We start from the raw sequence: 27,650 nt of genomic DNA, 5'->3' as shown, positions 1-27,650 counted from the left end.
ATCTAATTTTTGTTTCAAGTGAGTTACCAGGGTGGATAATTCCCTACACCCCATGGGCAAGCGCAATGGCTGAGCGGCAGGGAGGCTGGTCCCGTCAGGCAGAATAGTTTTCCTCTTCGGTCTTGCCATCTTGCTCTCTGTTTAGATACCTGTCGGGGAAAAAAAAGTGTGGTTAGTAGCGGTATTTGCTCAGATGAAGATGAGAAATGGGTTTCTTTGAATATGCAAGGTCTGGGGAATTCCTGCTTAGAGACGCAGGGAGCGTTTTACTGAGCAAGAGACCAGCTTTGATAGTCGGATTATTGCAGTATATATCCCTTTGTGTAGCATTTTTCTTTAAATCCTGCCAAATCATCTTTTCTTGCTAACTGTGCATGAGGGGAGCACTGTGTCCTAATTAAGCTGTTTGCTACAAGCAAAGCTCAGCTCCCTGAATCGCTGTGAGAGCGGTTAGCGAATATGGGAGGGCAGTCCCCGGCACGGCCGTACTGGTGGGGGAAAGCCAGATGCTCTTGAATTTCTCTTTACAAAGCTGTTGGCAAGGGGGGGAAATAGGTTTAACGAGATCAGACACAGAAGAGCGAGCTGGGGAGCAAGCAGCGGGGTGTGCAGGCACAGCTCCTCCCGGGGATGCTCAGCCCCCTCTCAAACCCCATGGCCTGCCTTCCCCGGGGAGGCGTTTGAAGGTTTGGTTTGATTCGCGCACCCTGCATAAAGCAGGCGGCTAATCTGAGAGTAAACACCTCCTTTAACCCCAGCCAGGCGGACGAGGTCTGGAGCTGCCTGCAGCTCTGGGCAGGACCTCGGGGAAAGGCAGGGCTGCCCGCCCGGGTGACGGGGAGTCCCCGCAGCAGATAGGCACCGCGCCAGCCCTGCTCGCCGCCCGTCTCCGCGGGCAGGCTCGCCCGGCAGACCGGCTGCGGTGCTGCCAGGAGCCGGCTGGCCTGCCCGCAGCTCTGCCTCTGCCCGTTTATATGGGCAGCCACGGAGGTGGGGCTGAGCTCTTCCCCCTCCGTCAGCATCCCAGGGTACGGGAGAGCGAGCGCTCGGGGTAGCGGGTTCGACTCGCCGGGACGAGATGGGGAGGAAGCTGGACCTCTCCAAGCTAACCGATGAAGAGGCCAAGCACGTCTGGGAAGTCGTTCAACGGGACTTTGATCTACGGAAAAAAGAGGAGGAACGGCTGGAGTGAGTATCTGCTCTCTGGTCTGCGAGGTTGGGTGCAAGCAAGCCGTAGCCGCAGATCCCTGTACGTCCTGTTGCATACGGGTTGTAGGAATAAAGAAACGCATTGAGCAGGAACAGCCAGGACCTGGCTGTTAAAATCAAACCTGGTGGTTAATAGATTACGTTATCAGCAGTGAGGTGACGCATTCGGGCTGCAAAGGTGCAAACTGGCACCGTGCCATCAGTGGCGATGCAGATCAGTGTCACTGCGGGGACAGTTTATGGGGACAAATATCTGGTCCCCGATCAGGAAATGCCTTTGTGGGGCTTGACTCTGGCACGGCTCTCATGGGGAGACCTTACCTTGGAGCAAAGGGTGGGATTTAGCTCCCTTGCTTTTGTTTTATGTGATGGTTCTCGTGCATTTAGGACAGGAGGGGTATTCGGTGGGTCCTGGGAGTCTGCAGACTCCTGAGGATCCTGGAAAAATAGCTGAGAGGAGTAGTAAAACTCTTGTAGAAGTCTTAAATATGCTTTACAGGGGGCCGTGCTGTTCTGGGAAACTTTTAGGGGCCCACAGATATTCCCCCCCCGCCCCCCCCCCCCCCGGGGGAAAAGATTGAAAATCACTGGGACAGCAAAAAATGGATGTATTTTCTAAGTTCTTATAAACAGGGCATTTGACAAAAGTGCTGTTTAAAAACTGTTCAGTCAGACTGGATTAAATTTTGAGCATGAGAAATTGTGGGGTTTTAGGCTTTGTTCGTTAACTATGTCAGGCGTTGAACTTAATAATTTCTTAACTTTATTTCAAGAAGCTGCAGCATCTCTGTTCAGGGACTGGCCAAGTTCTCATTATTATCCCAACGGGATGGCCCCTGTTCCCAGGCCACGTTTGGGCAGTGCTGCACTCCCGCTGAGCCCTCGTACCCTCCCAGCTCTGAATTCTGTGAGCCAGGGCTGGTGCCGATGGCACGGCGATGCCTGGGGACCAGGCGCTCATTGGTTCCTCTATCAAGATCCAAAGGGAAAGGTGGGGGGTGAAAGTCATCCTTCTTCATTTGGGATATCTGCATCTGAGCTGTTGAAGCATCCCCCAAAAGCTTGCCGTCGTGGGTTTCCATGCAAGGGTGTGTGGGAGCCTCTCCGTTTACACCAGTAGCCACAAGAAGCTCTCAGTCATATATTTTTGAACCTCCTGATTATTTTTTTGCCTAAGAAAACGCAGCCTGTGTGGGAGGCAGAGATAATTCAGTATCATCGTCTACTGCCTTCCTCTGCTGGTAGCTCTGAAGTGCCGGACAAAGATCAGACAAGGGTGTTGAAAAAAAAATTATCACCCTGGAAAGAGTGAATGTCTCCTTTGTGATGGATCTGAGCTCTGCCTGGAGGAAGGAGGTGGGGGACCCACGTTGCTGTGCTCCGCAGCAAAGAAGTGGGCGAGGTGAATTCCTTGCCTACTTGACCTTGGCGCCAGACTGGCTTATCTGGGTACAGTCTGATGCCCAGGAGGCTCCCAAATTGAGTGCCATGGTATGGGAGGTGTAAGATAGGGGGAAGGTCTTGGGATGCTTCTACCTGGCTGCTGTCTCTTCTCCTAAGCAACATTCTCTCTGTCCCAGCAGTCACACTTTTTTTTTCATTTTGTCATTTAATCCTGCCCTGAGGAGGGCTGGCGTTAACCCAGCAGTGCCTGGCACTGCCTAGGTCTCTAGGGTAGAGCATGTTACCCGATCCAAGGCTTGGTTGCCTTTCTCCTCAGGCTCAGCTAATGCCATCCATCAGATATTGCTGGAATACCTGGCATAGACCAGACCACCAGTCTGGGAAAGCCTGCCATGCTCCTGCATGCCAAACACGGAGCTACGTGAACGTTTTCTGCCTGTAACGAGCTGGGACATGGTGTGACGTTATGGGAGAGACCCTGCAGCCATTCACCCTGCTCCCTGCGCTCTGACCGTCCCCATTTGCTTTTCTATTCATTCCCTTTTCTATTCACCGGGCTTGTCTCAACCTGCAAGCCTTGAAGAAATGTTCCCCCCCAGCTTGGTCTTTTTCTTCCCTTTCTGCTGCTTCTCTGCACTTTCTTTTTGGCAGAAGCTATTCACCAACAACGGACAAAGGCTTCAGCTGGCCAGAAACTGCACAACCATGCGAGGGTAATGCTCTGCCGAGAAATGAAATAATGGCCACTTTGTGGGGGTTCTCCCTGCTTCCTTCCATAAACATCCTTGCTAGCAACCCTGGTTTTGGGGGGATGGCTCCCTGCGCCTCTCCTGGAGCTCAGCTGGACCAACCCCTCTGCCGTTTGGCATCCCACCGCCGCTGATTTATTCTGCCGTGAGCAGAGCAGGGAAAGAGCTGGCTTGTGCTCCTGCCAGCAAGAGGAGACAAGAGGCATGTGGTTCCTGTGGGTTTTAAACTGGTTTGGCTGAGACTTGTCCTTCCTTCAGCAGGTCTCATGGGCGAGGGAGGGGAGGTGAAGGGATCCGACCGGTCTCTGGGAACCAGAAAAAGCAGTCCAGTGAAAGATGGGATCCTGCTGGAAACAGCCTGAGCGTGGGGTGGAAAATGAGCCTTGAGCCCAACCCAAGGGTTTTCTACTTGGGGGTTTCTTTTTAGTAGCCACATATAAATTTACTGCTGGACGTTTGCACTAGGTGATTCAAAACTCCTCTAGGATGGTGAATAGCTGAACATGAAAAGTAGGTGCCCAGTTCAGTCTTTATACAGATTTTTAGATGTCCCAGATCCTCGGTTAATGCAAGTTGGTATCGCTCCAGTGTAACAGCGAACACAGCCTGGCGTGCTGGCAGCGAACTGGCAATAAAAGTCTCCCCCAGAACAAAACGAGAGCTGATCCCTAATGTGCAAAGTGACTTGGTTAAAGAGATTAGCTTGATTTACATTCGTGTCGTTCCCACCACCGGCCACAATCACTGCTCCCGTGGATGTCCTGGCACCGCGCTGCCACACCAGCAAGGCTTCTGCTGTGGTCTTCCCGGCGTCAGCCCGTCTCCTCGGCAGCTGGGGGGCACTGGGAGCGTCACCAGAAGCCTTGTAGTCCATGCTGTGCTCCTGAAGCAGCCTCCAGACCTGATTGCTTGAGTTCTTTGGCCCAGGCTGGCTTCTGCTCTGGAAAATGCAGCTTCCTAACCCTGCCTAGACAGAAAACAACCTTCTAGGACCTTCCCTACAAGTCAAACATTGCCTCTCAGCCATAGCCCCAAAGGCAAACATATCTGAGGTAGTGCGTGGCACAGGGAACAAACAGAAAGCCTTTGGGTAGCGCAGGGGGACCCCACGGGCTGGGTCTGGAGAGTGAAGAAAGCCTGTGGAGACGGAGTGCCAGGAGAAGGTGCTCTTGGAAAGCTCTCATGTTGGCAGGGCTTTTGCGGGACCGTCATGAGCATCTCCTCCAGCTGCTGTCCTCTGAACAGCCAGGATCTCGTTGCACATCACTTCTGCCCTTGATAAACGTCTCTGCTGAACTTAGCGCTGAAGGACTAGATCAAAACCCCTTTTAAACCTTTTTAATCTCGGATTGCTTTTTTTTTTTTAAAGTGAGAATTCCAGAAAGCTTTTAATTCCCATCTGGACTTCAGGCTCAAAGATTGGGTTGGGTTGGGATGCAGCCAGAGACTTTAAGAAGAGCCACTTTCCTGAGATTCCTGGGATTTATGATCAATACCCTGTGAAGCAAGCGAGACAGGTTTTGGCACAACCTAATCTGATCTTAAATTTAACAGTGGCAGATCCTAATGTACAGTAAACCTGAGACTGGAGCCGCCTTCTTTGTTCAGCTTATTTAACTCGTGATATGTTATTTATTAGATTTGCCCTACAGCCGTTTCCACAAGCTGCAGGACTTGGGACGTTCACTGGAAAATCGTTCCTGAAACGATTGAGGCGTGACACGGTTTGCCATCTGAGAGTTCACAGCGAAATGCTAACAAAACCAAGTTCCTGTGTTTTGGAATGTTTTCTGCAGGGAGCTGAAATGCAAGATCGACCAGGAGAGCAGCAAGAGAGAGTTCCTGACCAATCAGTCCCACCTCAATGAAACCCACTGCGTTCACTGCCTCCAGCCCTTCAAGTTCCTGCTGAACAGCAAGCGGCAGTGCCTGGACTGCCACTTCTACACCTGCAAGAACTGCAGCCGGTACAACAAGAAGGAGCAAGGCTGGGTCTGCGATCCCTGCCGTCTCTCCAGGTACCGCTCCTGCGACGGAGGGCGAGGGGCAAGGCGAGCCTCGGGGCTGAGGCTCAAGAAGAGTCACCCAAACTCAGCATCCCTTTAGGCTGGTTAGAAACCCATTATGCTGGTTGGGAAACAGGCTGTGTTTTTGTTAAGAGATGGTTTCTGGGTGAGGGGCTAGTCACCGTGAGCGTGGCTGGACTGGCTCACCTGTGTGTGCACCCTCTCTTTGGGCAGGATCGTGAAGATCGGTTCCCTGGAGTGGTACTACGAGCACGTGCGATCCCGTTTCAAGAGGTTTGGAAGCGCCAAAGTGCTGCAGTCCCTCTACGGCAGGCTGCAGCCAGGGCAGGGGGTGAACTCCGCGTTCCTAGGTGAGGAGGAGCAGTGGGGTTTCTCCCATCCTGCTGCATCCAGGGGCTGAGCAGGCACTGGGGTGCACCAAGGGAGGAACATCAGCATTGATGCCACTCTGAGTGCCGTGCGGTTTTGAGACTGTGCACAACATTTTGGGGAGGAAGCAGAGGTTTAAAGCAGCGTGTTCGTACTGGGTACCGCAGAATGACGCGAGACCGTTGCATTTTGCATGGCCGTCCGCCGTTGGCTGTGCCTTCCCCTGCCACTGCTCTTGCCAGCTGCAGGGTATTGCATCGGGACTGTGGAAGGTGTGGCAATAAGCTCTTTGACTTTTAAAAGTCAAGTCCTGCCTCCAAATGCCTGGTTTTTTCTCTCTAAAGAGCCTTTTTGATCATTGTGCCTTGTGATGGCTAGAGAATGAGAACTCCAGTTGACCATAGCTCTGAGGCTTGTTCTCTGCGAGGTACCTGGAGAAAATGTGTTTGTTTATTTTTTTCCCACTATTTTTCTTTTCAATTAGGTCTTCATGACAGAGTTTACAGCCTGCCAGACATTAACAGTAAGTAAAAAAAGAGAATTGCAGCATGTGGCTTGCAGTTCAAGAGAGGTTTCTGATGTCTTTTTCTCTTCACACCCTCTGGCTATGGACACTCCAGCACAGTTTGGCGTGGCTGGACCAGGGACAACATCTCTCCACTGCAGTGGAGGTGGACTCTAATGCTCAACTCTTGCACTGCCATACACCTGGGGTCTCCAAGGGTAGACGCGCATACAACAGGGCTTTTAGTTACATGCCAGACTTGAAGTTTGCAAGTACTCCTCATCGTCTCAATGCACCTATGTCATACGTTTAAAGCTGGCCATATTCTTAAGGAACCCACTGAATTTGGGACTTCAGGTTGTGTTCCTTAGGAGCCCTTGCAGGAAAGATTCACTGCACCTTGCCATTTGATACAGGGAAGAGCATTTTGCCTACCTTGACTTTGGACTGGGTTTGGCATTTTTGCTGGACTTGGCAGTGATCTGGGCAAAGAGCTGGGGACCCAAAAAGGAACAGGTCACTGATAGCTAGCGGAGCTGGCTGATGGGAACTGGGAATAGCAAAGGTAGAGCCATGTTGGGCTGAGCTTTCAACCGCTGGAGTCGCGCGGGTGGACCTCGGCGTGCTCCCTGCAGTGCAGGTGCGCTTCATCTGCCTGCAGTGGTCACTTCCACATCTGTGATGGTGCACAGCTGGAAGGAGAAGCAATGAGAGGCCAGCCAAGCTTTTGCAAGATCAAGTGCTAAGAGTGGGTATCTGCAGTGCTGCCTGGGAATCACACCCCAAAGAGCTTCGTCCCTACAGGCCTTAAACTGTGGTCACTGCGTGCCAACTGCAGCACTGGGGCTGCCTTAGAATGTTCCTGTCCCCTTCCCTTTACTTGTGCAACCCACTGGCCATGGTGTATTATGCAAAAAATGAAAAAAGAAAAAGAATTTTGGGTGGTATTTCTAATCTGGACCTTTTCACCTCAGATAAGAAGCATAGCCTCATCTACAGATGCATTGGTGTGACCACCACGGTGGGGACTCACCTCCCACAGGAACAGGGTGCAGGAGCTTCCCATGCACAGCGTGCCGTTGTCTCCCTTCCAGGTGAATGCCAGCTCCTCACCAGCGGTGGCACTGGGGATGACAGCGATGACGAAGACGATGTCCTTCGCGGAGCTGAAGCAGAGTGCTACAGCAGAGTAAGCGTTTCGTCCTGGGGCCCCTTCTGCCTCGCTCTTCTGCTGCTGCTGGCCTGCCTTGGGTGGTGGTGGCGATGGTGGTGGCTGTGGCTTTCTGTGCCACGTTCAAAACTGGGCCTTTCTCTCTGTTTTCCTTGTCTGAGATGAGACCCTCTTCCAGTTTGTGTCAACTGAGTCAGTAAAATCACAGATTTTGTCCTCTGGAAAAAAGACCTGCTCCTGACACTCAGGAAGACCCCAATTAATGTAAATGTCCCAGCTCCTACCCATATAATGAGAACCCACCTGGTTTTTTACTAGAAGAAGAGATACCTGGTAGAGTAGCAAAGCACAGCTGGGTTCATTGATTTATCTCCTGTTTTTTTTCTGAGACTATGTGTATGGATTGAAGTGCAGATTAAGAAACCTGATAGGAAGTGTATTTGTCCTTGAAGCATGTGTGAAATCTGCTGGTGTGTTTGAAATGCTGGTATGGTTACATACACGCTGTTACATACACACCGTCTCAGCCTGCGGCTACGGTTATGTGCTGCGTTTCACACACTTGATACTTCATTTTGATCTGCTTCTGAAGTCTTAGAAGCTTGTCCAAGCTGCTCCTGCCCCAAGGCATCTGATGACCTCCCAAATATCTGGGGAGATCTGCCCACAGCATCCTTTCTCTGAAGATGCGGAGATGCTTCAGGACTCGAAAGCACCTCCTGCATCTCTCCCTGAGCTGTAACCTGGCTCAGCTTTCCCGTAGTGCTTTTGTAAACAGAGCTTCTCACTGTCTGCTTGTGACCACAGTCCTGATCCAGAGACTGTGGAAATCAGGACCCCACTTTTCCTTGCCTCCAGCATAAGCGCACACTGCCCTACATACCTGGCTCCCTGCGAGCAGGACAACGTCGAATCCAAATTTTCTCTGCAAAAAGCAGGAGCTTTGCTTTGGGCTGTGCAAACTCAGGCAAACTAAGGAGACAAGGGCCCTCCCTCCCCCTTTCTTTAAGGTCAACTGTGTTTTATGGTGAATTGTCCTTTCTTGCACTTCCTATGCTGACTAAGATGCGCAAGACAAAGCGCCTGCTGTCTGTCCATCCCTTTGATTTTGATCTGGACTCGGAGTACTCTGCTCAGTCTCGACGCCAGTCTGTGCAGCTCTCTCCAGCAGCCAGCAGCCCGGATGCTTTCCAGGTACTGGGAGAATGCTGGGGGGTTCCTTTCCTCTATTCTTCCTCCTTGCTACTTCTGCTACCTCCTCCTTCAGCTGGTGTTGAGAGGCAAATGTGCCGATCCTCGCTTCCCATAGCTCCGCTTGCTATCCCTTCTCCCGTTTCAAGTGCTTTGCCTAAGGCTGAGTCAGGAGTAGGACATCTGACTGAAGCGAGGATGAGTGGTAAGATGAGATAGCAAGAGGCTCTCTGCAGACAATGGTTTTCTTGTGTTGTCCCAAAGCTATGAGACACCCTAGTTCCCAGCGAGCTTTTGGATGTTCAGTATTCAAGGGATGAAATGAAGCCAGACTCCTCTCCCATCATCCTGTCTGGTTTGGGGTTGGTTTTGCCGTGTGGTGGCACTGGGGATGTAGCTGGCCGGCAGCTTCATGGAGCACGCTAACCTTCTGAGATTGAGAAGATGAATCCCGCAGAGCCAGTGTGACTGCGGGGACGGCACCTGCGGGGGGGTCCCCATCAGTCAGAGGGGAGAACACAGGGAGAACAAAAACTGCATGGACAAGGGTTATGTCTCTATAGGAGATTATATGTGTCTCAGTGTTAGGACATCCTGACCAGGAGCAGGACCCATGGGCAGCTCCAGCACGAGTGACTGCAGTGAGCTGCACCCCGTGAGCCCAGCGAGCACTGGGGCTCAGCCATCCCCACCTTCCAGCTCTTGGCAGAAACTCAGATGGGGCTGCCCCGGGTGTGGCAAAAGGTCTTTCAGCCTGAGATGCTTCAGATCAAGCTTTTTGGGCTGCTCTTGTTTGCCTTTCCTGTTGAAATTTCACTTTTAAAACATTAAACATCTCCTTCTTCTCTCTAACAATAATGTGATGCTTTAAACTCTACTCCTGGGTAGAAGTAGGATGTGCTGAGATGTGTAACAAAGGCTTTTAAAAAAAAAAAATTCACACCATTCCACGTAAATTCATAAGAATTTGGGGTAAACAATTAGGTGATTGATTCTTTCTTTATCTACGCCCATCCTCATGCAGCAGAATTCAGCTTGAGTCTAGGGAGGGCTGGCCTCTGTCGAGATCATCCGAATCTGATTTATCTGTTGCAGATTATTTGAGGGGCAGAAGGTGGCTATTGTTTGAATAAGGGAAAGAGTGTGGCGTTTTAAAAGATGAGAGCTTTTCGCAGCTTAGCTGAAGGGACTCTGCCTAGCGCTCGTAAAAAATAACAGTGCCCTCTGCCAGTGAGGAAAAGTATTGCTCAAGGTTCCTCAGCAAGACAAATAAGGCTTTAAAATGGATTATTACGAATTGGCATCATAAAAGGTCAGTCCATGCACGTATTGGAGGATAAAGCTGGTTGCTGTTAGCGAAGGTCGGGAGAGACAGGGAGTCCTCATGGGCAGCTGCTGAGCAGCAATCCTCATCTCCCAGTCCTTCCCAGATTTCCCCAACTCAGCCGAAGATGCCTCCCAGAAGGAGTCCAGGATCGCAGAGGCAGATCTGATCTTCCACCACGTCTTGCAGGAACAGGGACCGGGCGTGAGCCCTCCGGAGCAGCACTTCAGCACAGAGGTTCGGCTCACCGTCAATTCACGGAGAAGGAGCCTGGAAAGAAATGTAAAACCTGGTAGGTGTCTCTGGCCTGGCTCCTCCTGTATCTTGGGGAGAAGTGGCTGCAAGATTTGGACCAAAATGAAAATGTCTTTGATTTTTTTGAACAGCCTCAAAGCCGCTAAAAGTCTGGAGTGTCAAGACAAAATATCCATCTACAAAAGTGATTTGTTTTTTTCTCATGAGAGAATCAGCTGAAGCTATTTGGTTGTAATAGGCTGGTTTTGTCCCCAACGAATTAATTTCTCAAAGCCAGAAGGGTTGTTCTTAACGTGTCCAGCCCTTTCGTATCTGGAGGTCTTGTCCTGAGTTACAACCAGGTACAATCAAATGACACTACTAGAAGCCAGACTAGAAACGACGGGATGTGTTTCCTCCTGCAGCCAGCGAGGGATGAATTGAACTCCTTGCCAAAGGATGTTGTAGGTGCAGAAACTTTAGAGTTTTAAGGGGACTTGAACTGGAGTAAGACCGGACAAGAACTGGAGGCAAGCACTGGGTGTTGCTAAGTAGCATCCTTGTACCTGGGCAGGGTGTACCGGCAGGCTGTGGGACCTGTGGTTTTGTGAGTCTGTAAATACCCCCGCAAACGACAGTGCAGAATTTGCCTTTTACTGCTATTGTTTTTCCTGCTGTGACAGCAGAGCCAGGAGGGTTGGGTGCTGGCTTGTGCACAGGCAGCTGTAGAATATATATATCCTTCTGGGTCTCCAACTGCTTGGATGTATTTTCAAGCGCTTGATTTTTTAGGGCACTAGGAAACACTGGATAAACCTTACTGCGCACTGTTTAAATTCCTACTCTGACCCCCTCTGGAGCAACACAGCAGCAGGGCCCCCCGGCTTGTTAATTCCATTTTCTCTCATTGTTTTTGTCTCATTTGAAATTCTCCTTTAAAAAGGAGAAATTCCACTCTTTTAAATGCTCCATCCTAGACTGTTACCTCTCTAGCCTGAGATAAACATCTTCCAGCACCTGAACAATGCATGAAGGGCCACGTCCAAACCTGTGCTCCAACAAAATTGGGAAAGCAACACAGGTTTTGGCGATTGGCCTGGCTGTTTGGGGCATGAGAGAGTGAGAACGATGCTCCTTGTGCCCACCACTATCTCAGCAGCACTGTGTGGGACCCGGCTGAGCTAGGTGCTGTGCGGCCGCAGCGGACGGAGTTGCAGCCTGGCCCAGCGTAGCCATCCTTAACCTTGGTCTCTCTTGCAGAAGCACCTCCTGCCAAAGGATAGAAAGTGTGATTTGGAGAAGTGCCTCGTTATTTGTTGTCTTAATGACGGGGCCAATGTCCAGGAAGTAACTCAAGGGTGTGAATCTCTCATACCTTTGTGCTGAAGCCTTCTCTCTCCAAAGGCAGCCCCTGGAACGAGCAGCCCCGGTCCCGGTACTCTGCAGATATGGACACCTCTGATGAGGATGTGAAGGGAGCCCAGTTCCCTGCCTACCCGCCCCATCATGCGAAACGCCGGAACAGAGCCTCCTCCCAGGAGAACATCAGCCACTCCGGGAATCAGGTACCAAACAGCTGTTGAACCTCTTGTGAGACAAAGTCTGTGGCCAAGCCTCTCTTGCCATAAACGGCACTTGTTATCTGCGAGTTGCAGGATGGTTCAGAGAAGAGAAGCAGTGATGGCAAACTGGGGTGCAACCACAGTAGTCAATCTCCCAGTCAGGATGGATGTGGAGCACGAGCAGAAAAGCTGGTGTGCCCTAGGTATCCATACAACCATTGCCCCTTCTACACAGTGGTTTGGCACCCATGCTTCCTGTGTGCGGGTCCAAGAGTGAGCAGAGCGGATCCCAGATCTCTGTAGACTCAAGTTCCCTCTTCCTCTTCAGCTCGGGAACTGAAGCTGCTGGGGGTGTAGCCACTTTGCATTGCCAGAGCAATACAGGGGGCCTGTGGGATGACCCAGGAGCCGGCTCATCTAGGTGTCACATCACCGTTGTGTGGCACCAGCGAGATGAACGCCCGGGCCATGTCCTGCCCTTCATGTTGCGAGGGACCTGCCAAGGCGGTTGTGAAATGGGAGCAGGGCTGTGACCTGGGAAGGTGTGTTTAAGGCTCCTTCATTCATCAAGATGAGGGAGAATAGACCTTTCTGTGCACCGTTAGGATGACGCAGAAGTACTCTGGAGCTCCCAGGTCCTCCTTCCAGCCCTTCCACTTTTACACTGGTGGCAAAGAGAAAATCAGGCGCTGGTGCTTCACTCTGCCTATGCTGCTGTCACAGTAACAACCCTGCCCTCATTGCTGTTAATTTTCCAGCCTCTCCTTATTAATCTGCAAGTTACCTATGGTTTTCTGTGTCCCCAAAAAGGTTGTCTTCAATTGAATGCGCCGGTGCTTTATGACCAGACGGAGGTTTGGACAGGGATGTTTAATAAGCATCAAGATCCTTTTCTTCCTTTGCAGCATGTAGTGTTCCTGCCCCAGTAGGACTGGGTCGGGATGACCTGTCACGTATCTCTCCTGAATGATGATAATGGGGGGAACAGTCTAGAGAAGGGTGTCAAAAAGCCTGTGAGCTTGTGTTTTAATTGTCAAGCAAGGACATGGAGTTCCTGATGCCACCTTTGCGAATGGTGGGTGGTGGGAATGGTAAAAAGCATCCCTCGGACCTCTTAAGCTGCAAAATGTGCGGTGATGTTTGACTATACAGCTACACGGGGCGAGCCCGCTGCTTGTTTCTGCTCACAGCTGGTAATTTTGTACATCCTGGACCCCGCTTTGGGTAGTCGGTGAGGGGATCTGTAATCACGACCGTCCCTCGGCACCACACTTCATGTGCCTGTGTAGGGAAACCTTTCCTTTGCCTTTTACTTCTCTGGGCGCATGCTGTAATTAGTAAATGCCATTCCTTTTTCAGTCAGCGGTAAATGGAAGAACCCTGGACTGGGTGTCCTTAATGAGGCCACGGTACATTAGGCATGCAAAGTGCACCGTGCTTTGCAGTGGGGAAATGGGGCCAAATTCCTACCAACGCTTCAGATGACTTCCTTCATCAGCTGGGCAAGCTCTCGCTTCAGGGCGGTGCGGCGTGCTTTGTGGTTTGCGCCATCGCACCAGTACGACGGCTGCTGTGGAGCCTTGTCGCTCTAACGGTTACGGGACATCTTCTCACTCCCAATTTAACCCCATTTGCTCTTATGCCAACATCGTTCATTAACTTAAATAGCTCTTCATCCTTCTTGCCCTTTGTACTGCTGATGGGTTTACAGCTAGCAACCACACTCCCACAGAGCCTTCTCCTCGACCAGCAGGAAGACACCCAGCTCTGTGCTGGACCATTAACTTCGGAACGATGTATACGTGCATCGCTGTCACCGTTGGCCAAGGAGTGGCCAGGTACAAGCCCAAAGAAGAGAAAAGGCAAGAACATCCAGGTTTTGGTGCTAGCCATCAGGGCTTCTGGGGTATCCCAGCCCCTCATGGGACATCCCAGGGGACAGCGAGGATGGCCGAGTATGACTGGTCAGCCTGGAGCTGCACTTCTCAGAGGCTGTGCCCTTTGGTGATTCAAGATGTTGGCCCGTGGGGTGTAAGGTCTAGAAGCATGCTGGTTAACCCCCGTTAACCTGTATTGAATCCATAGCCTGGCTTCAAAAGCAATGTTTTCCTGGTAGGCACCTTGTTGTCATCTAAAGGTTTCAAGAGGTGGAGAGCTCAGCTCTTTGCCCTGCATCGTTTTGACCCCACAGATGAAAACCCTCTTTCCTAAAACTGTCTTAGGTGCAAGTTTGTCAAAATGTGTTTGATCTCAAAGTCTCTTTTTCTTTAGTTCTGGAGAGGATACACTGTTCAGTCCCAACCACAAGAAACTTAACTTTTCCAGTAACAAAAGCAGAGGCTGTTCCCTACCCCTGTGACTCCAGGAGCTGAAGGTGCTAGAACAAAATTTAAAAAAAAAAAACAACCCACTGTTAAAAAAAGCTCTTAAACCTGATGAAACATGAAAAGAATTGGTAACTGTGCAGGTCTTTGTCTTTAGAAGCCAGGTAGGAACAGGACCAAGCCTGTCAGACACTGGAACAGGCTGCCCGGGGAGGTGGTTGAGTCACCATCCCTGGAGGTATTTAAAAGACTGGGGATGAGGCACTCAGGGACGTGGTTTAGTGCTGGACTTAGCAGGGTTAGGTTAATGGTTGGACTTGATGATCTTAAAGGTCTTTTCCAACCTAACATTCTGTGATTCTAAGCCACAAGGAATAGCACCAATTTACCAAGTTTCTTCCCAAAAACCATTCTGCTGTACCTCAAAGGAGATCAGTGGTTCTGGATTCCCAAATCTTTGATGCCATCTGGCTCCTCTTCTTTATGTAAAGCTTCTGTTAAAGGTCTTGGGTATTTGAGAGGCTGGAGGCAGCACCTCTGCTAGAGCAACCTCCCTTCCCTCCCCAGCAGCGAGAGATAGTTTGCCCTAACTGATGTCCTCCTTATGGGCAGTGTTTTAAGTTTCTTCGCTTTAAATGTTTTAATACAGAGCACCATTTGCCAGCCTTTGTCATGGGGAAAGCAATGTGGGGTGGTCCAGCCCCTGATGGGTATGCACCCTAATGGGGTGACCACCATGCCTTAAAACCAGCCTTGCTTGGGAAGGAGAACGAAAGCAAGCTCTTCAGCTCCTATCCTTGTAGCCTGTCAACAGCAACTGCACGTCATGCTCTGACCTCTCTGAACCTCCGTGTTACGGTGGCACGGTGGTGCCGGGTGCTCGGTTCATCACCATCTCTTCCTCTGAACCTGATGGCCCACCACAGACTTCTCATTGTCACCAGGAGCGACGCAAGAGTCAGGCCTTAAACAGCACCGAGAAACCACTTAAAGATGGATTGGATTGCTTCCTGCCTGTGGGTTTAATGCTGTTTAAAGCTGCATTCAGTTCGGGATGGTAATTACAGCACTCTGCTCTCCGGAGTGTCAGGTTTTTATATTCATCTTCCCTTAAGCAGATGCAATCTCTCCAAGCTATTGTGAGGATCTAATTAATCAAACACTAGCAAGCACAAAAAATAAGTGAGAGGATGGAAATGTTATAAAAACAAAGCCAAGCCCTCACATCTCTTTATTAGTGCATTTACTTACTGCATTTGCTGCTCGTTCCCCTTTGAACGGGAGGCAGCCACTCAGAACAGCAGTGATGTGGGAGGTGGTGTTTTATCTCTATAAAACAGGCAATATTTCTCATCATTTGAGTTTTGTTTGTCTGGATCAAAGGAGAAAGACGACTATTTTTTTTTTTTTTAGGAAAGCAAACTTCAGTTTCCAAAAGGGGGGAAAAAAAAAGCTTCCTTTAATGTTTTCAGTTATTTAACCGCAAAAGTTTGTCTTGGCTCTTGAACACAGAAAGAAACTTTTCTTTGATTTTCCAGATTTTCCCTTTTCCCTTTTCCCTTTTCCCTTTCCTTCTTTTTTTAGTTGGAAGAGTGAGGGAGAAAAAAGGGGCAAGCATCTTGGTAGATCAATGCATGGAGAAGTCAGAAAATTTCAAAGTGGGTTGGGAAAAACTTTCAGCTTTAGTTTTTCTATCTGGAATTTTTCATGGGAAGTTCTTACCACCTTCCCTCTTCTTTTCCACCGCTGTATTGGCGGGGGGGTGATGGGGTAGTAGCTGCTTGAAAAACATGTTAGTAGGAAATGAAAACTGATGTTGACTTGAATTTGGGGCAGCATGGGCATGATGGCTAGATGGCTTTGGTACAGCCTGGTGCTTTTGTCGGGACAAGGGACACAACGGGGACAGCGATGTGGTTTTATGTTCGCTGAATGAAAGCCACCGATGCTTTGGTGGAAACTGCGGTGTGTTGGGTACTCAGCATCGCTTTGGGTTTTCCAGATTCGAGGAGAGGCCGTGCACCTCCTGGAGCTCGTTGGGGTATCCAGGGCCAGTTTTTTAAGACATTATTTTTTAACATCTTTTAACTCAGCCCATGGTAGCAGTGTCTTGCTGCTTGCTTTCTTCTGCTGGTTGCACTGTTTTCTCACCATCCTGGCAGCGGTGGCTGGTCTGTTCTCTACTGCTTTTCTCTCTCTCTCTCTCTCCTCTCCTCTAGATTCATGAGCTCAACAAACGCATGTCTGCAATCGAACGCATGCTGAACCGTTTGGAGGAAAAAATCTTGGTGCGCTCTGAGGAGGTAACCAGGCAAAGCCGGAGCACTCTCTCCGCAGGGAGAGAGCGTGGGCTGTGCTGGTCCCTGTCCCTTGTCATCGGAGGGGCTGCTCTGAAACAGCCGGTGTTGCAGGGAGAAAGCCGGATAGACAAAATGGCTCAGGTTGCTTGATTTTAATCCTCTGTTTTGGCCTTGGAGGCTCTTCTCTAGGTTCAGGTGATGGTGTGCCTTAGAAAACATTGCATGGCAGGACAGAAACAGAAGCAAATTTAACCCATGCGTATGGGCCCCTGTGCAAGCTAGTGCCTTCTTCGCCCCTTCTGCACGAGGGAAATCGGGTTTCAATTTAATACTCTATGAAAAGCTGATTTCAGGAGTATTTTCAAGTGGTTGTCAGTACATCCACAGAGCTGTGACAGCTCATTTCAAATCATGGAAGAATCAATTAGTACGCATGGGGAAGTGACCTGGTTACTGTGAATATGAGATCTGAGTCAAGAAGGATTGCTGTATCTCTTCTGAGCTGCCTTTGTCTTACCATGCCATCAAGCTTGGAAGAAAACAGCTAAATTAAGTTAAAGCTGGGCAGCGATGTAGAATCTGTGAGTACTTAGGTCACTTAACATTGATTTGGGGTTTCTAATTTTAGACTATGTACTCTTCTTTTCCTTCGTGTGAACCCATCACCTTGAGCTGCTCTGACAGCTCAGTAGAACGGAGAGTGATAATTACAGAGAAGTCCCCTAGGCGTAGATGAAACAACGCAATTTCTTCTTTCTTCTAAAATTTGTAATGGGGATGGCCATGTCTGTAACTATTCAATGTTTCTGTCAGTAAATCTGACCAAGGGAGTTGGAGACATGCACGTTTGCAGGATCCCATGCTTTGTTCCCATGTCTAGCGCAGATCAGAGTAGAGGCAACAGGTCTAGTCTGCTGCGGGACAGGTTGAGGTTAACTATTAAGAAAAGCTTTCTAGCAGAAAGGATAGCAGGGCCCGGGAATAGGTTGCCTGGGAGAAAGATTGCCTGCTGCGGATGCCGTTGTTCAAGGTCATTAAGAACAGCTTAGACAAGAACCCATCAGGTATGACACAGATAATTGTATTCCCGTCTTAATGCCAGGGGCAGAGAGTTCAGTAACTCCTGGAGATCCCTTCCAGCACCTGGGAGTTGAATAAGATCCTTCTCCAGGTAACATGAATTGCACCTAATAACAAGGTCGGGTGGAAATATGCCACCTATGCTGCAGGAAAATTTGCTGTGTCTTTTTTCATCGCAAATAAGATTACCTAGAGTCTCTGTGGCTGCTTCCCTCACCCTGGTGGACCATATCTTTGGGTCACTGTGATTACTAATGAAAATAAGGTGATTTTTGGCCACGAATCCCCCACGCACACCTTTTTAAGGTGTGGGGGGGCAATTTTCACACAGGGAAAACCAAGCAAGTTCTGCATGTGGGAAAAGTGGATGGGAGGTTCTTTAAATCAAGAGTTTGTATTCCTCGGCATGGAGCTGGAGTGCGGCTCGCTGGGCTCTGCCGCTCCCCTGGGCGGTTTGGCCGCTCCTTGTGGAAGTGGGTGCGGAGAGGGGGCTCGAAGTCCCCTGTGCAAAGTCCATCTGTGGTCGCACTCCTCGAGCTCCTCTGCTGGCCAGTCTCGGTGAGTGTGTCTGGACCTGGGCATGCCCCATTGTCCACCACAGGAGACTCTTATACGACTCCCTTCTTCTGCTCCTTCAGTCTCCGGCCCCGGAGTCCCAACTTGATCCTGATGCCGAGGAGGAGGAGTTGAAGAGGAAGCTGGAGGAGTTGGCTAGCAACATCAGTGACAAAGAACTCTCTTCTGAAGAAGAGGAGCATGAAGAAAAGAAGAGAGTGAAGAAGCCAGAGATGAGTTCCTCCAGTGATGGCATGGCCAGAGATGCTCGAAAGGTAACCTGTGTCCTCCCACCCATACCGTTCCAGAGTCCATCTGCGGTTCCTTCTGCTCTCGGTGGTTTATTCCTCACACTGTGATAACATGACTCTTCTTCCGTCCCACTCCTCCACCTCTATGCCTCCCAGGGCTGTCTGGTTCAGCTGCCTGCTTAAACAGGGTGCGAGGGATAGGGAAGTCCCGGGGTGTTGGTTCTGGACCTTTGTCCTTGTAGGCTCTCCCAGTCTTATCCAAGAATCAAAAGTAAAATCTCTTAGAGGTCTTGCAGGCTACTGCCCATCAGGGAGAGGTACACAACCACCACCTCTATTTAGAGGAGTTGTCTCAGGATCTGGATGTCACTACAGAGAGGAGAATCCTGGGGTGGGAGGGGAGCTCGGTGATGATTTAGTACTGGCAGCATTTGTCAGGCGCCTGCTACAGCTTGAAACATCTCTTCCAGACCTGTCAGTGCTCTGCACTAGGCAAGGGACTCCCAAAATCCCTGGTCCCACTTTCACTCTGCTAGGTCAGCATCTCCTTACAGCACTGTGATGGCTCCTGTCCCCTACTCAGTGGCAGGTGATCCATGGAGACATGGCTCAGGGAGAGGAGGAGGAGGGATCACAGCATCTATGCAGCCCCGTTCCCATCACCCCAGAGGGTACCTCACCCCCGTGGCCCAGTGCAGCTCTGATTTATCCCCTGGCCTGCTGGGTGCATTTCAGAGAGCTGCTTTTCCCCCGTGTATCCCTGTGGCAGGGCTAGAGAGACGTTCGTTTGTGTGCAGCCTTGCAGGGGAGAATTGCTTCCCCGGCTGGAGAGCAAGAGCAGACAGTGGTGCCGGACTTCTTCCCCCTCGCCTCGCCCGGCAGGCAGTAGGGCTGGGTGAGAGCATCAGGGATGAGCAACCGGTGATGGCTCAGGTGACTCAGAAAGGGAGATCTTGTGTGTCCCCAGTTGTGCGCAGCCTCCCGAGGCAGTCCATTAGCACAAAATGGAGAGGTCAGCGTTCCTTGTCGGGTCTCTAATGGCTTATTTGTTCATCCCCTCCCTTCTGCCTTGGCAGCGGATGGGGTACCTGTGCGTTTGCTCTGACACATCCGTCGCTGGCAAGGGCGGCAAAGGGAGCGAGTGGGGACTGTGCTGCCCCGCTCCTCTCCTGCAAAGCTCCTTTCATCCAAGGTTACGGAGGCTTCCATGGTGCCACAAGGCCTCTCTTTAAAGCGCTTTTGTTCCTCAGCCTTGCAAGGCAAAACCTGGCTGCTGCTGGGCTTGGAGAGCGTGGCTGCGCGTATACCCGTGGTGCATTTAGTGAGACTGTCTCAGGTACGAGTTTCTGCATGGCTCTACATAAAATCTCAGGATTAGAGCAAGGGACTGTTCCCAGGGTGGGTTTCTTCACAGTTTTGGGTACCGTTTGCTGTGTTCTTTCTGCCACTGGACCAGCAGTGTGGTGCATCCTTACCGAAGCCCCCCTACACTGCCTCCTTTTTTCTGAAAGCTGCTTTTAGATGATAGCTGCAGCTAGACTTAACTACCACTCATCGGTTGGACGTTGTGCATCTTCTTAGTAACCATCTCCAGTTAATTGCAGCACAGGGGATAAGTGGTAACTCACCCAGCCAAGGTAACTTAATTCCTGTGTGAGCTGCTGATACGCAACAGTCAGAGGCTCAAACCCTGACCTGTGCTAAGGAACAGGGAGATATTAGCGGGGTATCAATGAAAGCTTCTTCATTCTCATAAAATGAAGCCCAGATTCTCCAGATCTGCTACTTTCTTTGACCAAAACCCAGCTATAAGCAGGGAGGATACAGGCACAGCTGGGGTCGTGCAGGCAGGTAACACAGGAGTTACACGACAGCTCCTAAGCAAAGAGAGACCTGGCTGGGTTGCAACAGCTCAAGACAAAACCAGATCTGAGAAGTGAAACAAAATTCAGCTTTTTGCATCGCAGCAATGCTCAAAGCGTCAAACACCTTTGTGTGGTATTGAATTAGAAATGCCTGCAGTGATGTAGATGGACAAGCCTTGGTCAAAGGCGGTGTCAGCATGGATTTTTTTTTTTTTTTAACAGCAACTTTCCTTATATTTATACCAGATCCAGGCTTGGTTTTTGCATGACTCTTAGTTTGGTTTTATGCGAGTCTCCTCTCCAGGAAGGAGGAAGTTTTCTAACTGGGGAACACTGTGATGAAAGCAGATGCTCCTAATGGGAAATGTGAAAAAACTCTGCTGTACCGTGAAGTCACCATAAAATGATAAAAATACCAGCTGGACTGAGTTAGCTGGTTCTCTGCAGGACGGCTCGCCTGGAAATACGTGCAGTCGTAAACACAACTGTTTGTCGCCAGCGCACATATCACCCCCATCTCCTTGGTTTCTAGGGAATTATCAGTTGAGAGAGAGATGATGAGTTTCTTCAGTCTATTTTTACATGTGCTTAGTGCCTTATAAAGCAAAAGGCAGCACTTAGGAGCGTTATTGCCGTCGGTACTCCTTGGGGTGGGAAGAGGGGACATTAGTCCCAAGTTCTGGCAGCGTGGCAATACAATAATTTTATGGGTTGGTTTGTTTTTTTTTTTTTTTGCCACAAACTTAAGGAGTTATTTGCATCCCTGCTCAGGCCTGCTGAAGTGTAAAGCAATATGCTGCAATTAGACCTTAACTGCCGGGTAACCGAGTGGCCTTCGGGTGGCCAGGTGCTGCTGCTGCTGTCAGACAGCTCCGGTGGCACCGCTTCCAGCGAGCGACACATCCCTCGACGACCTCTTTTTCCCAGCCTTTTGAGATGACTTCTTTTGTCACAGCCGTCCTCCAGAAAGCACGGGCTGAGATCAAAGCTCTGCTTTAGCCGTGCATCTGTCTCCAGTGGAGAGCCCTTCAGGAACATGTAAACCCTTTAATTATCGCTTCTCCATCTTTCTCCAGCTCCTGAAGGTCTGATGCCCCTTTCGCCCCCGACTTGCGCTGTTTTGTACCCCACGTTAAAATAACGTCCTTATTTTTTTTCCCCACTCTCCGCTTTGGCTGTGCCGGACGTTTGCAGAGGTCGTCGGCTCAGGCTTTGAGCGAAATCACAGCCAAAGTACTGAGAGCCATAAACGCCACGGAGAAAGCGGTGTGTGAGTCGTTGCATGGAGAGAGCCAGTGCAACGGCGGCTGTGCCCTCCCCGTGGGGCAGCTTCCCAGCCTGGGAGACAGGAAAGAGGTGGCCGAAGCGTACTGTGAGCTTGAAGAAAAAGTAAGAGAGCTTTCTGCAAGCAGGGAGGGCATCGCAGGGGTGGGAATACAGAGGAAACCCCCCAAAATTTCTTGTTAGTGGGTAGGTCAGCATTAAAGGGATGGGCACCACAGAGGGATGAAAGAGTCTGGTCTTGTCCAACGGTGGCCAGGGCTGTCTTACAAGGGAGATGGCACAACAGCAAGCACAGATCCTCTGTCTTGTGGCTTCCCTTGCCATGGTCCCCGGTTCCCTCTGGGTGAGTGCCAGGGAAAGAGGATGAGTGTGGTCGCCAGCTGTAACGTGGCTTTGCTGGACTTTGGCAGTCCTGTGCTCCAGCAAAAGCTTTTCTCTCGCTTGTCTCCCGCACTGCGTTTCATCACGGCTTTTACCAACGAGGATAACATGACCGATCTGTTCGCTAGGGCTGACTTGTGCCTGGGGCTGATGGGATCGTGCAGGTGATAAGTCTCCATCTAGAGCATAATCCCCTGCTAGGTTTGTGTGACTGTGCGAAGCACCGACAATTTTTTTAGCTACTGTAAACCCATGTGAATCGATTCTCCGTGGGAAATGGATGGCATCCGCAGTGCCGTTTACCAAGCTGCAAAGAAACAGTTCAAAGATGGGGCGAAGAGTCGCATCTCTGTCTGGTTGGTTGGGTTTTGCTGTCAGAAACGTCCTGCAATGGGGAGCAGGGTTTTATAACACGCTCTGTGGCTCGTCTCTCATCAGGGAAAGCTTATACATAAAAGCAGGGAGCTGCTGGGAGAAGAGTGCGCTCAGAAAATGCACAGCCTGGCTGGTTTCTGGCCAAATGCAACATCCCAGGGGAAGAGGGGTGGATGGATGAAGGTTTTGAGGTTCTCCCTCTCCCAGGAGAGGGGCTGGGGCTGTGAAGGATGTGAACTTTGGGCTTAGTGCCGCTGCCGTCAGCGGCAGGGCAGGGGCGAGGCGGTGGGTAGACGATGGCCCCAGGAGCTGCGTGTTCATCCTCCTGTTCCCTCCGGGGCCCCGGCTGAGTCACAGCTGGCTCGCTGCTCTCCGAGGGATGCCACCCGCCTCCGAAGGCACCGGGAGAGTTTGATGGCCCAAGAACAAATTGTGACTCACAGGTTGAGCGGCTTTGCGGATAGCACCCACAAACGTTTGCAATCCGTTACGACCTCGGGGTTTGCACTGGGATCCGTGGGACCTATGGGATGTGGGGAGGGTTGCTGTGATTTGGGTGGATGCTCAGTACTTCAGTGCATGCAGGGGGCTCGTGCCAGGCAGTTTCATGCAATACCCAGCCCAGGAAAAGTGGGGAGGGCTGGTGGAGCAGGGATTGACTTAGCAGTACCAAGATTTTGGGATCATTCAGCAAAACAGTGGCCACAACCCATCTGATCATCACATATGATTGCATATAGACATATTAATGTCTCCTAAATTGCCTTGCTTGGACTTGACTCCTTGTAGCAGCCCAGGAGGAGGCAAGTGACAGCAAAACCAGTGGTTTTATAGGGTCAGGTCCTTTTACCTTTCTTACCAAGAGAGCAAAAGTAACACGTCGCTTCCTGCAGCCACCGTGCATTCGCAGTCAGCATTCCCTGGTTCACCCCAGCTGCTTCACCAGCTGCCCTGGGCTCCCTTTGCACCCGTGTTTGCTGGGGCTCTCGGCCAGGATTGTTCCTGCGTGTCCAGAGCAGTCTCCGTGCAAAGCTGCCTTTTGCAGGAGTTGGGTTGGTTAACTGCCCGGGGCCAGACTCCCGAATCCTGACCCTACTCCCAGGCAACCCAGCAGCACAGACACCCTTAAAAAAGACTGAGTGGATTTGGAGAGGCGGTCTGTCTCCTTCCCAGCTTCCTGCCACCACGGGACATGGCAGCCGGCACTTGTTTGCAGGTACCTGCCTCCCGTCTGAGCATACGGCATAAAGATGCTGATGCTACTCGAGTAGGTCACCGAGTTTTCGCCCTTCCTCTGTTCCCATTGAGCCTTTCACCACTTCACCCTGTTGGTAATTGCTCTCGAAAAGCCCGGGGAAGGGAGGAAATGAGATGAAAAGCCCTGCCAGAGCTGACTGGTACTGTCTGTGCTGCAAGGCAAGGTGGCAGTCATAAAATAGTGGCAGGAGGTGTTGCGTCTGGGGCTGCGGTCATACCAGGAGAGGAGGACTCCAGGGAGAGGTTAATCCTGCAATGTGAGGGTTTTTTCTTGTATTTCAGGTCTACCTGACTGCTGGGAAGACCTACCAGCTTGAGAAGACCCTGAAGGAGCTTGAGGAAGGGGCTCAGCACAGCGGCACTACCGACTCGGAGCTGTCAGAGCTGGAGGACAAAGTGGCCTCGGCAGCCGCTCAGGTGCAGCAGGCAGAGAGCGAGGTGAGGGCTTGGCTCCGAGAGCTGCTTTGCCCAGACCCCCGGCCAGCGATGGCAAACGAAGCCGGTGATGGATCCTCCGGCCACCACCTGTATGGGTTTTTTCCTCCCTCTAAAGATATCAGACATCGAATCTCGAATTGCGGCTTTGTCCGCTGCAGGGCTGACAGTGAAGTCAGTGGAAAAGGCGAGGAAGAAGTCGAGCGGGCAGGTGAGCGTGGAGGATGGTGGGTATGCGAGGTCCCAGCCCTGAGGTGTACATGCTTCCCCGGCTCGTTGCTGCTGTCCCTGGGCGCTGTGAAGGGCTGCCTGGCTTGCTGAGCTGTGCCCAGCTCCCTCCCTGCTGCCTGGTACTCTGCCCCAAGGCTCCGAGAGTGGATGTCTCACTGAGGATGGGGGACAATGCTAATTCCTCACATGCATCAAGGGAGGATTTTGTATTTGGGGTTCTCTTCCCGGGGATGTAGGGAGGGCACGCAGGGCTGCTGCACGCACCACAGCCTGGACTCAACTCCTGTGTTTCCATACTGATTTTTGTAATCACAGAATCACATAATCTTTAAGGTTGGAAAAGACCTGTAAGATCACCAAGCCCAACCATCAACCCAACACCACCATGCCCGTTAAATCATGTCCCACAGTGCCATGTCCACATGTTCCTTGAACACCTCCAGTGATGGTGATTCCACCACTTCCCTGGGCAGTTTATTCCAGTGTCTCACCACTCTCTCAGTAAAGAAATGTTTCCTAATATCCAGTCTAAACCTCCCCTGGCGCAACTTGAGGCCATTTCCTCTTGTCCATCAGGCAGAGTTGCTGCCGTGGCAGCATGCTGCCTCTTTTGCTCGCCTTAGGATCAATAGAGGCTAAACAAAAGAGGTGAAAACGCAAAGAGAGGCAGACTGAGTCATCTGCCTCCTCTGCACCCCAGAGAAACCTCTGCCCTTCTTCTGCCCACAGGCTGCTGGCCTCCACTCTCCCGGTCCCACCAGCAGCAGCCCAGGGGAGTCTTCAGACGATATCAGAGTGAGTATGTGTTTAATCTGTGCCGGCTAGTGCACCTTCCCGGTGTGCACGTGGCACGGCATTAAGCCTGGGGACAACCAGGGTCTCCAGGGAGCTGCTTTTGAAGTGGTGACCTCGTGGCGGGCGGACCTCTGCCCTCCCATCTCCTTCCCCACAGCAGGCTGCTCCCTTTCTCTTGCAGGCGATGCCCGGACCGCAGGGCTTCAGGAAGAAGTTCAACAGTCCCCTCGAAATCACCGGTAAGGGCCACGGCTTTGCCCACGGGAGGTGGGGACCTGTGGGTGGATGGGCTGGGCTTTGGGGGATGCTCGGTCCCCTCTCTCTGCCCCCAGCTGTGCGTCTGCATTGGGGGTCCCCTTTCCCTGTGCTTGCGGTCTGCTGTTAGGGTATCCGCAGGGGAAACCTGTGGTGGATAACTGAGAAAGGAGGAGGCAGCTGGCAGGATCAGGGACAGTGATGGCAGAGTGGAGGTCAGGCTGAGTTGGTTCAGTCCTCCGAGAACCATGACTTTCTCAGCAGTCTGGGCTCCTGCCACCCTAGAGTCCAGGGAGACATCTGCGTTACATCATTTGTGGCATCCCGTTGGGTGTTAGACCTCAAAGCCTCACTAATCCCACCATCTCTTCTGATAGCAATTTATTCCTCACTTGGTCGTCTTGGGGAAGGTATCCTTGACCCTGTTGCCCACCCGCCTTGGCCACTGGTCTCTGGTGGGGTTCAAGAGGCTCTAGACAGCCCAGCTATGACGACCAGCAGCTTGGGAGTGCTTCGAAGTAGACAGTGACCTGAAACTTGGCACAGCAGCTTGTGTGGCAGGGGGCAATTACTGGAAACGTTCATCCTGACCGGTATTGATGAGACCCATTAGGAAATGACTTTTCTATTTCTCTCTTATCTCACCTCATAAGCTTAAAGGCAGAAAGAACGGCTCTCCTTCCAGATAATGGAAGATGAAGGGAAGGAAGGGGGAAAAGATCATTTAATGCAGAGAAGGAATCGTGTTTCCCCCGTGCACGCAGACAATTAACATTCCCATTTCCCAAGCTGAGGCTGGTAGGTGGAAAGGTCCCCTCTCCTCGCGCTGAGGAGGAGTCATCTGCTCTCCTTCCTGCAAAGGGCAGGCCGATAAAGGCAGCCAAGGGGATACGTCAGCCCCATGAGGAGATAGAGGGACGGGCAATTGGCACGGACGTCACCAGGCAAAGCTAATCCCCTCTGCCTGGGCTGGGCGGTGGGGTGACTCGGTCTCCTGACCGCCCTCCCTACAGGTCAATGACTTGCAAAGTTGGGCCTGCAAAGGTGCAGCTGGCGGAGGTTAGTGGCAGAGAAGGGGAGATGGCTTAGCAGGTCAAGAGAGGGTCAAAGCCCCAGGGGGTGAGAGCTCCTCGCGGCCTAGGCTTTTGCCATACCATGGAAGTTTCCAGAGCAGAGGTCTTGGCAGTTGACTGCTGGCAGGCTGACCCAGCTCGCACAGTGCTCTGGAAACCCAAGTAGCAGCAGCTTTTGCCTCCCTGTTGTCAAAGGGCTTCCCACCACCCTCCTGGAGAGGGAAGTGCAGTCACGCATCCAAAACCACAGTAAGCGGGGGACAGTAAAACCCGAGTGACTTGGTGGGTAAATGAAACCTCTAGCGAGATGGATGAGGACCAGCTGCCCATCTCCCTGCTTCCACCACAGGTCTTGACGACTCCTTTGACCGCAACTCTGTTTACCGCGGCTCCCTGACGCAGAGAAACCCCAACGGGAAGAACAGGAGAGTGGAGCGGCTCTTTGCGGTACGATCCCAGCTGCCTGGGAGGATTGCTGGCCTGGGCTCTGGGTGGGACCTGCCTCCCTGGGTTTGTACAGAGGGACATGTCCCTCCCCATGCTCCCCTCGAGCTGGCGGAGCCCCAGGCTCTCAGCATTGGCCTCATCATGCTGGCCAGTGAGGACAGGCACGCCTGGGCATCACCTCCTGACGTCTGGGATGTCATAAGTCCAGGGTGGGGGTATCAAACAAGATTGTACACCTTTGAATTCCCACTTCCCGCATGGTCCATGGGATGGGGCAAGTCCTCGCTCCATGCTGGGGCAGCTGGAGGGGACAGGGAGAGAGCTGACCTTGTCGCCTGGGGTGGCAGAGGTGGCTCGGGGTGGTATGGGCACAGCAGTGAGCTGAGATTTCTCCCTCTGCTGCCTTGCAGAAGCCAGTGATGACCCACCTGTCCTGAGGGGAGGGGGACCCTCCTGCCACCGCATTTCACTGACGATACAAGACCTCAGCGCAAAGCCTCGCCGCTTTCCCTGCAACGCTTGCTCTTCCTTCTCCCTCGCCCATCTCTCCCTGAAACCCTGGACAGGAGGTGGCTGTGGGCAGGGGTCTTGCCGGGAGCTGCCGGGGAGAGGAGCGAAGCACCGGGGTGTGGACACGTGGCCAGGGGCTCTCGTGGGAGGATGCAGGCATGAGACCTCAGCTTTGGGCAGCTCTTTGGTACCAGGTCGACCAAGGGGACCAGAGGGGTGCAGAGCAAGAGCGACCTCCTCGGAGGGAGCTGGATGTTGGTGTGGCTTTCCAGTGTGGGGGCTGGGAGCAGTGACATGGCCCAGCCCTTCACAAAAGGCCAATGTCACCTGCCATAGTCATTGCATTGCTGTCAGAGCCTGTCCCTGTGCTCTCCCAGGCTGGTGCTGAGCGGGGACAGGAGCTGGCAGCAGGTGTGGGATGCCCTCGGGGTACCCCAAGCAGAGCAGGTTCCCAGACATCCCAGGCTGGGTCTTGCATCCCAGCACT

At 51.7% G+C, this 27,650-nt stretch overlaps 1 protein-coding gene across 1 annotated transcript; it reads left to right on the top strand.

Moving 5' to 3' along the window:
- The first annotated feature begins 1,078 nt into the window (after window positions 1-1,078).
- MLPH (melanophilin) lies at window positions 1,079-27,090 on the top strand. Its single transcript, XM_059820427.1, has 17 exons — window positions 1,079-1,188; window positions 5,159-5,380; window positions 5,603-5,739; window positions 6,243-6,281; window positions 7,358-7,452; window positions 8,500-8,628; window positions 10,046-10,241; window positions 11,588-11,748; window positions 16,289-16,372; window positions 18,088-18,279; window positions 21,315-21,509; window positions 23,700-23,855; window positions 23,971-24,063; window positions 24,813-24,878; window positions 25,060-25,117; window positions 26,556-26,653; window positions 27,064-27,090. The coding sequence occupies exons 1-17, from the start codon at window positions 1,079-1,081 to the stop codon at window positions 27,088-27,090; spliced, it is 2,058 nt and encodes a 685-aa protein (XP_059676410.1).
- The last annotated feature ends 560 nt before the right edge of the window (window positions 27,091-27,650 follow it).

The sequence above is a fragment of the Gavia stellata genome, chromosome 8, assembly GCF_030936135.1.
Source record: "Gavia stellata isolate bGavSte3 chromosome 8, bGavSte3.hap2, whole genome shotgun sequence".
NCBI lineage: Eukaryota > Metazoa > Chordata > Aves > Gaviiformes > Gaviidae > Gavia > Gavia stellata.
The sequence above is the reverse complement of the archived record's forward strand: the minus strand, read 5'-3'. Positions and strand labels throughout refer to the sequence as shown.